The following is a 10,000-nucleotide window of genomic DNA, read 5'->3' as shown; positions in this document are numbered from 1 at the left end:
TTTAATATTTTATTATTAAATAGATATAAAAAGAATTTTTTTTTCTATTTTGTTAGCTTATAATAGGTGCTACAAGAAACAAGAAAAAAAATTAGGGTGGATATATTAGCCTCTTGTTCATGCGAGAAAATATAAAATGTCACAGTGTGACCAAAATTTTCTCATTGTTTTTTAGTTTTTAGATCAACATCACAATTCAGCTAATATAGATGAACTGAATTATTAACTTGGCATTAAACAAAAAGTTTAGACATTACTCTTACAAGTTTTATAGCTAAATAACATTTATTTAATTAAATTTCAAACAGGTGCACCTTTAATTAACTTGTGGTAAACGTCACAGCGTGACCAGACACATTTGGATAATTATAAACCAGGTAAATGGGCTGTTTTTTTTAATAAATTTAAAACTAAGTAAAGAAGGATTAGACAAATATATAATTACATCTTTATAAAAATAGTTCTTACATAGTAATCTTCAGAACACGCCCATACTATATCAGTGTCAAATCGCGTCCATATTATATTACTGTCATATATACAACGTTTTAAAGTATTTCGGTGATTTTGTCTGAAGACGTAAATTGTTTCACTAAATACTTGGCACTTGAATAGGGTCGCATTTCTATTTTCACATTATTGTTTTGAATTAGGTGCGCTGTAAATATTCCTGGTTTTGCTGGTGCTTTTGTAAATAACTCATCAATTTTAAATTTTTTTATTGTATTTATAACATCTTTCATAGAAACAAAATAGACATTGAAATTAGTCTCATTTTTAACAGCTTCATGAAAAGTTATGGCATCAGTTATTATAAATTTTCTTTGGATTATTTTTTGCGTTGCTATTATTTTAACGGTCCCACCTATAGCATCTACTGGTCCTTTCCCATGTGAAGCAGCAAAAAAGTTCCAGAATAATTTTAAATCATGCTGTTCTTCCAACCAGGGTATTGCTGATGCAATAAAACGATTTTTAAATTGATTACTTGGCCCGTCTGTCCAATCCTGTAGTATTTTAACACTAGATTCAATATGTTTAGATAATAAATTATGAACAAATACAAGAATAGATTCTTTTGAATGGCTTAAATCATCTGAAACTATGACAGCTGATGAGCATGAATTTTGGTACCAAAATACAGCAGTAAAAACAGTAACTTGCTTCTTGTGCCAATGTGCTGACTGCACTTCATCTTGCCACAAAGTTGAAAAATTTTCAGCAAAATCCACTTGAAAAACGGCTGTGTCTGGATTACTTTGAAGTTGGATCTTATGATCACGATATGTCTTTGATTGTTTCTGTTTAATAAAATAATGCCAAAGAAATGAAGGTAAAGATTTTGAAAAGGTGCTGTAAAGATCATCAACTCTTCCCTTTTTTTCAATTTTTTTAATATATTCCTTTCCATTACCTTCCACAACTTTTTCCCATTGGTACCATGTAATGCATTTATTCTTGTCAATTTCATTCAAGCCAAATAGATTATGAAACTTTGCAGCATCTTTACATGTTGCACATATTATTATAACAAATGTCTTTTTCACTATCACATACAATGCTAAGAGGAAAGTCATGTGAATACAATGGAAAATTCGAATCAAACTTGTGCAAGGCTTCAAGGATAAGAATTATATTTTGATGCTGTTGACAACAACAAAAGTTTCTTGACATTGAACTAGAAAAAAGCACATGTGGTGGGCGTAAACTAGCAAACTTTGATTTTCCAACTGATTCTTCAGGATAATCACTTTTAAAAACAGCATAAGCTTCATTAACATTCATATACAAATGACGTTTTTGCACAGTTTCTTTCTTGTTCTTTAATCTCACCACAATGGTGTCTCTTTTACCGGGTGCTTGACGGGATATATCATCACGCTGATAAAAATCAAGAACCAATTTTACAGTTAAAGCATCTAATGCATTTTTACTAAGTATTTTTTCTGGGCTTGGGATTTCATTCATTTTTGTTAAAAGTTTTTGTACAATTTTAGCCCTCTTTCTGGGTGATTTTGGTAGTGCTGACTCGGCTCTCTTAACAGCTTTTCCAAGAGTGCTTGCAGATTTGTAAGGGGGTGATGTAACAGCTACAGATTTTGATTCTGCTATTTTTTTTCTGCTCTTTCTCTTTCGCTGCCTTTCTTTTTCTCGTTCAGCCTCCAAATTAGCGAGTCTTCTTTCTTTTCTTTTTTTTGATTCTTTTTCTTTAACTACTTTTTCGCCCAACTTTTCTAACGTCTTTCACGATATTTCTTTAGACGCTCAGCATGAGTAAGAGGCATGTTAAACCTTTGAAAGATTAAAAAAAAGGCAACATATTAGTTTTGGAGATGCACGTATTACATCTAAGGCTCAATGGAGTTACAGTTATCCCTTAGAGAGGCTCTATGTATCTCAAAAGAGAGCCTCAAGGATAACTGAGCATTCATCTTCTAAATGTTGCCTTTGCAAAACATACCTATAATTTGTAGTTTTTGTAGAAATGTAAAAGAAAGTAGGCCACTCAATAATCTGGGTCTTTAAAGTTGATAAAAACTAAATTGTGGTTTCAGTTTAGCAGTTTTAAATTTTGTTTTAAATGTTGTTAAAAAATTGTCACGCCGTGACATCACGGCGTGACAGAAAAAGATTCTAAAAATAACTTGAGCTAATTATTTTTTTAAATATGTTAGTATTTATTTAGATGTACTAGATAGAGTTCTCATTGCGCTGGAATTTTGAAATCCTAAATTTTATTGGTTGTCTTAGAAATAAAACTATTGGTACCCTAATTGTCACAGCGTGACATGTCACAGCGTGACATGTCACAGCGTGACATGTCACAGCGTGACAATAGTGGTAATAACGTTTGATTAAAATAATTGGTTTTCTAAATTCGTCTGGCAATAAGTATGTTTTTATCATAAGTAGGAATGATTAGTGCAGCTAAAAGCTCGATTGCAATGAGCAAGACAGTTTTTGAATTTTTTATAGGTTCAATTGAAGTTTGGCGATTAAAAATGAATTAAATTATTGCAAAAACGCCTACTTTTACCTTCTGTTTCAGCCCATATTATTTTTTATAATAGCGGCATACCATAGTAAGCTATATATTTTCTGAAAGAGAAGAAGTAGAGCTTTCTACTAATATATATTATTATCTATATTGGGTTGGTTTAATTTTATCATTTTTTATGAGACAGTCGTGGAATTGCTCTATTGTGCTTGCCATTTTTTCTAGATCCCATTTTCTACCTCTACAAAGTATTTATTCGTCCCAGTACAGAATACTGTTATCATATTTGGGCTGGTTTATCTAATGAAAATGTATTTTAAACGTAGTTGGTTCTAACATAGTTCCGTAGTTGGAACTGCTCTTTCTGCTCAGCTTGAGGCACTGTCCTATGATTCGTTGCATATCTTGCTCAAACGAGCTATCAGGTCATTCCATATGAATTCCATCTTCAGACCATGTCACCCATATGTCTCAGAATAGTTTTATTTTTACATCATTTGTAGTCTATATTAAATAAATTATAAATGCAAAAATTTTAGCTAAAAACATATATGGGTTGTTGAGAGTACAATTGTTGAGAGAAAGCAACTAATATAATATCTTGAAAATGGTTAAGAGAATTTTCTAGGACTTTGCTCAAAGAATACAAAAACACTAAGGACTTGATAGTCTCAAGAAAGACTATGTTTATCTAATTATTCGAAATTATTAACTTAAATTATTGATTTTACAAAAAAATAATGTGTATGTAAAACCAGGTTGAAAGTTCTGCAGCAAATGTTGCAAAAATGAAGTTGAAACTGATGAATATCTTAGTTTGCAGGAGGAACTGGAATCAAAAAGTAAGAAAATACTTAAGTTTATAAAATTGCTTCCTCTATAGAATTGCTTGGGATTTAACCAGTTAAATTAAAAAGTGTTCTGAACACAGCAAAATACCTGCAGCAAGACAGAAGTTTGACTACACTATAGACAGAGATGCTAAAATGGTTTCATTAACATATGATATAAATGAAGCTTTTAACAGCAGAAACAATCAGTAACATTTCTAAACCATTTCTAACTAATAAAAAAAAGATAATGATCAAGACATTTTAATTTATGAAATTAAAAAGAAAATGTATGTAACTGATTTTTATCACCATAGAGTGTAAATGTTAACACTTGCACCAAAATCGTGAACTTGCAAAAAGATATCAAACTACTTTGAAGTGTTTGACAATCTTGTTTGAACCACAAGACATGTTAAATGCAAGGAATTCTGTTTTTATGACTGCATTTTCAAGAGAATATTTGTTCTCTTGAAAACGCAGAGTTAACAAGCTAGAAGATGATGTAGTAATATTTTCAAGAAAAAACATATCTCAAACAAAAACCTTTTTGTTACCTTTCAAAATCTATTTACCAACACAGGGTTTGTTTATAAGATTCAAGAAGATATGACAAAATATATCTTATTTAGTTATACCAAGAAGATATAACTAAATAAGAAAATCTACCTGATGCATCATGTATTTTTCTGATAGCTGTGCAGCACAATTTAAAAACTTTGCTGAATGGGTATTTTTTGCTGCTAGCCATGGTAAATCCTCTTGAGATTGAATTGGTAGCGCTGATAAAAGTAGTTTGTCAAGAAAGTCTAAAACAAATAACTAATGGGCATTTTGAAAATGGCAGATCAGCAGGGAGAGAAGTTAGACATACCTCTTGACCCGTTTGTTCGCACATTACTAAATATGTCCTAAACTAATTATTAAATAAGATTAAAAGTTATAATTAAAAAAAGCTGTTATAAAAATCTTTCTTTTTCCATCAAAATTTAATTTTTTTAAAATTCTGAAAAGATGTTGAGTGCTTACTTTGATTAAATATTACAAAGACAATGGCAACAAAGTGATGGCAATGAAGTAAGACAATGGACAAATCTATTTTTTTGGTAGATCTAAGATAAAGTTATGATATACAACCAACATTTTTTTTTTACAGCCTATTTTTTTTTATTTCTGGTGACAGCATCTATTTTAGCTCCAAAAATCAATAATTTATGAGTTTACAATTTGAAACAAAAATGGATAAACAAGACATTTTTTGAGACTATCAAGCCTTTAAAGCAGTATTTTTTAATTCATTGAGCAAAAATCTATTTAGATTACAAATTTTTGGAAAATTCTCGAAACCATTTTCAAGATATTATATCTCAAAGTTGTTTTGCTGTCTCTTAAGATAATCACAACTATTTTAACTCTCAACAACCCATGTATATTTTAAGCTAAAATTTCTGCAGTTATTATTTGTTTAAAATGGGCTGCAAATAATGTAAAATAAAACAATTTTATTCAATCAGGTGACACTTTTTTTTTTCTGATGACTTCACATGGAATGACTCACTATCTCTAGTTCTATTAACCAAAACTCATAGCCTTCACTCGTCATTCAGCAAGGTCAATTTTTTTACTGTATCTGTCTCTGCATGCTTTAAAAACTTTTTAGAAAAAAAAACTCTTTAGAACTCTAGTTTTGTTCATCACACATCAATGCTTTAGAACTCTCTGCCATCTTCATGTTTTCCCAACTTATACAACCTACAACTTTTTAAGCTTTCTGTCAACTGTTTTCTTGCTCTTTAACAACACTCTATGTTTTCTAGTAACTCCTAACTTAATAGTGGTTGATTGCAGCCTAGTTAGTAACTCCTAACTTAAAAGTGGTTGATTGCAGCCTAGTTAGTAACTCCTAACTTAATAGTGGTTGATTGCAGCCTAGTTAGTAACTCCTAACTTAATGGTTGATTGCAGCCTAGTTAGCAACTCCTAACTTAATGGTTGATTGCAGCCTAGTTGGCAACTCCTAACTTAATGATTGATTGCAGCCTAGTTAGTAACTCCTAACTTAATGGTTGATTGCAGTTGGGAGTAAATTAGTTTAATAAAATTAAAAATTAAAAATTGAACAAATATAAATATGATAAAATTGCAATTTAATATATTAATTGAATAACAGTTAGCAAAAGATTTAAAAAAATGAACAAATACTAACTCAGAAGACATACAGTATATATTACTCAGTAGGCAGAAAAGGCAATTAATTCGATATCTACTAATAGCTTAAAACCATTGAAGTGTCAGTTTAAATCAATATTGTTGATAGAACAACCATATATAAAAGAGTATACAACAAAAGTATATATCAAAGAACCAATTGTTGGCTTAATGATTTTATAAGGTGGTAATGTCTACAGCTGTGATGGTGTTGCGTATTACTTTGTGTTAGTTTGGTTGTTTGAAATGGTCACTGAAATGATGTTGATTCAATATTTCTGTTGAAGAGACAATAATTGATGTAGAAACAAACTTTTTTTATTTTTTTGTCCTAAAATTTTCCGACCACACATTACTATATTATGTTAATATTATTAATTATGCATTGCTTAGTAATGTTAATATTGTTAATTATGCATTGCATAGTCATATGACATTGATATTTTTTTTTTTGAAGTAAAATTAGAGTAGTGATATAACGATACTTATGATATGATTATAACTCTTTTTTAAGGTTTATTTAATAAATCTTCTTTGATATAATTGTCTATAAATTTAAAACTTAATGCAGATAAGTAAGTTCAAATGTAGAAACAATAAATATAAAAATACATAAGTTTTTTAACACTACTATAATTTTACTTCCAAAAAAATACATAGTTAGAAAAATCTCAATTATGTTAAATTTTTACTTATTTAAAGGCTATTTAATTTATAGGTATACCTAATAGATTTTCTTTTAGCCATAGGTGCAGCCAACATTTTAATTGTTTTGCTTCCATCAATATCATCTTGTTGATCAATTAAGTTTAAAACTTGTGAAGCATCTATATTATTGCCCAGCAACTGTTGTCTATGAGCTGAGCTTGATGTTGAGCGACGCAAACTCCTTCTAGATATGGTACTTAAAGAGCGCAATGGGTCAGTATTACTTGGCATATCAGCAAAAATTTGATTGCAATTATCATCTAAATAAAATAAAAAATATAAAGTTTTAAATAAACTTTTAGACAACAAAAACTAAAGTTTGACTATATTTTGTCAGCTGAGAATCAAGAGGCTGTATGTCCACATTTTGTGTTTTTTCTGTTTATTATCAATAAATATTCATCAACCAGCGGACTGTGTCTACTAAATTTGATTTAAAGATCTATTATATAACCAGTATAAATTTCAGGCAGAATATCTTTACATACTAAAATGTAAAACTCAATTGTCTCTGAAACAAAAAATAAAAAAATATTCTTTGAAATAATAATGATGTATTATCACAATGTCTTAAAGCAAGATCATTTTCAGCTACTTTTAACAGCCACATAGCTTCTGCAGCTGAAATTTTATCATTTATAGAATACTCTAATTGTACTACTTTCTCTCCCCAAATAGAATTTTCATTTGAACCCACATGTAAATGATGAGCTGTTTTCGAAAATCTTATATCAGAAACTAATTTATGCTTTGGTTTTGAAGAATGCTGATAAAGCGCTTGAAAACAGACAAAACTGTATTTCAAGTCACTAAAACATAGTTTACAGACTGCATAATCAGAGTTTTATTTCTCAGCTTATAATTTAATTTTAACTTGATTTTTATCAAGCTTTTCAACCTTTTTTTAAAATTTTTAAAGATTTTAAAAATCACAATATTTAAATAAAACTTAAAAAAAAGAAGATTGTAAGAGAATATTTATTAAAAAAACTTTTTTAAATTATCAAAAATAACTCAAATTACAAAAAATAAACTTAAAATATATTTTAAATATACTATAAAAAAATTTAAATTGAAAAAATTCAAAAAAAAAACAAAAAATGGCAAAAACTCAGAAAAAAATAAAAAAATATATAAATTACTAAAAAAGAACTAGAAAAAAATTAAAAAAATGACGACTTGACAGCCTATATAATAAATAAAAATAACAATGTTTCAATAAAAATTCATAGCAAACCTTAAACCTTAAATAACTCAAAAAAACACTTCTACAGTTCAGATTCACAATCTTACAAAATAACTTTTTTCATTACTCTCTAAACAAGTGCTGAAATAAATCTTTTTTTTCCTTTCCTGCTAGAAAATGCTGTCAGTGTAACTGACTTGTAAATTTTAACTCCAACAAAACTCAGTTATTTACTGCAAACAACTATTGCACTACTGTCAACATTTCTAGATTAATGAATGGCAATCCTCTCACTGAGTCTTCTTATTTACGTCTTTTTGGATTATTATATACTACTGACCTTTCATGGAAACCATATATACATTTGATTACTAAATTAGCATCTGCTTAGGTTGCTGCTCTTTATCAAGCTTGACATTTTCTCTCTCCTGATTCTATTTTTTAACTCTACAAATCTCTTTTCGCCCATGTATAGAATACTGTTGTCATATTCAAGCTGGTTTTTCTAATGATGCTTTTTCTCTACTAGACAAGGTTCCAAAACGCATTGTTCGAGCAAATTTTCAGAATGGATACAGAAATTGGAACTGGTAGCAAAACTTCAAAAAGTTGACGAGGCGCTCCCCTTATTTCTTTCTGGCAGGGCGTTTGCCATTTATCAAGGTTTCAGTGATGAGATAAAAGAAGACTACAATAAAGTGAAAAATGCACTGACTACTGCCTTCTCTGCTTCTCCACTAATAGCATACGAATAGTTTGTAAATTGCAGTCTTAAAGAGAACGAGTCCGTTGATGTATATCTTGCAGAATTAACAAGACTGAGCAAGCTAATATCATCTCACATAAGCAAAGAGTGGATAAGGTGCACATTTATTTTCAGATTACCAGACAAAGCAAGAAAACAGCTGCAAACTGCATGCTCAATATCAACAATGTCGCTGTACTAGATTGCTGAAAAATCAAGAAGTTTGGTTTTCTTATGTCGCAAAGAATCGTGTTTTGTTAGTTGCATGAATCCTGTTGCAATTAGTCTAAGACAGGTTCCTCAAGGACAAGGAAAAAAGACCATAACATGCTACCGTTGCAGCAAGGATGGACATATCAGTCAAAACTGCAACAAAGAAATTGAGAAAAAGAGGTGCTTTGTGTTTGAAATAGATAATCACATGGCCCAGCACTGCTATAAAAAATGTACATACTCAAAAAACGTGGGAGGGAAGCCACCCGTTTTTGTGCGAGCAACAAAACTTAAAACCGCTAACTTCACAACTGGAGAAATTGGCAGAAAATCTTAAGATAATCGATTTAAAGAAAGCATTCCTGCAGATTTGTGTTGACGAAGCATTATGAAAATATCAAGTTAGCTTGGATTCTAAGTTGCTTGGATTGCGAGTGTACAAACAATGCAACCAAGTCCTTTGGAAATATGACAACATACCCAAATCTTTTCTTGGTGCGGGCAGTTGACCAGACATTTTCCAATAGCAAATTGGTTGCGCCCTTTGAGCAGCTACCAAAAAGGGTTTCGAGTAGTTGTGGATAACTCATTGGTGAATGAACATGTTGTCAAATTAGTAGGCAGTTTAAATAAAAGACTTACAAAATGAGATCCCGTTCATGGGTCATGGAATGTCAAAAACACTTCTGAAGCAACAGTGTGGTGTAATGCAAGCAGTGTTGTTCTTGGCATAGGATGGAAGTGGCTGGGGAAATAGTAGAAGAAATAGTAGAAAATGTTCATGGCTGAGGAAACAAGACGATACTGCTCACATTAATCTCACAGAGTTAGAAGCCGTGATAAAAGGAATTATTCTGACAACAAAATGGGGATTGGAATGTATTACCATAAAGTGTAAAAGAGAGACTTATTTGTCTATTATTGACTGTGGCAAAAGGACCAAGCTTGAAATTTGGAGAAAGTTACTGAACAAGAAAGAAACAACAGTGTGCTTCCATTTAGAAGAAATATTCAAAGAAAAAGGACCTCCGTGGCAAATTCTACTTGACAATAGCAAGACTTTTCGATCAAAACTTGCTGGTGAATTATGCGCAGAATGGGGAGTGTCCATC

General features: G+C 30.5%; 1 protein-coding gene across 2 annotated transcripts in view; it reads right to left on the bottom strand.

The window, feature by feature from the left end:
• Positions 1 to 10,000, bottom strand: part of LOC100210491 (transmembrane channel-like protein 7) — a 120,915-nt gene that overhangs the window by 108,929 nt on the left and 1,986 nt on the right. For both annotated transcript variants that reach the window (XM_065803602.1, XM_065803603.1), the window contains exon 2: positions 6,761 to 7,004. In XM_065803602.1, coding sequence (XP_065659674.1) covers positions 6,761 to 7,004 — 244 coding nt within the window. The remainder of the gene's footprint in view (positions 1 to 6,760; positions 7,005 to 10,000) is intronic.

Source organism: Hydra vulgaris, chromosome 08 (assembly GCF_038396675.1).
Source record: "Hydra vulgaris chromosome 08, alternate assembly HydraT2T_AEP".
In the NCBI taxonomy this organism is placed as follows: Eukaryota; Metazoa; Cnidaria; class Hydrozoa; order Anthoathecata; family Hydridae; genus Hydra; species Hydra vulgaris.
This window is presented reverse-complemented; position numbering and strand designations above follow the sequence as displayed.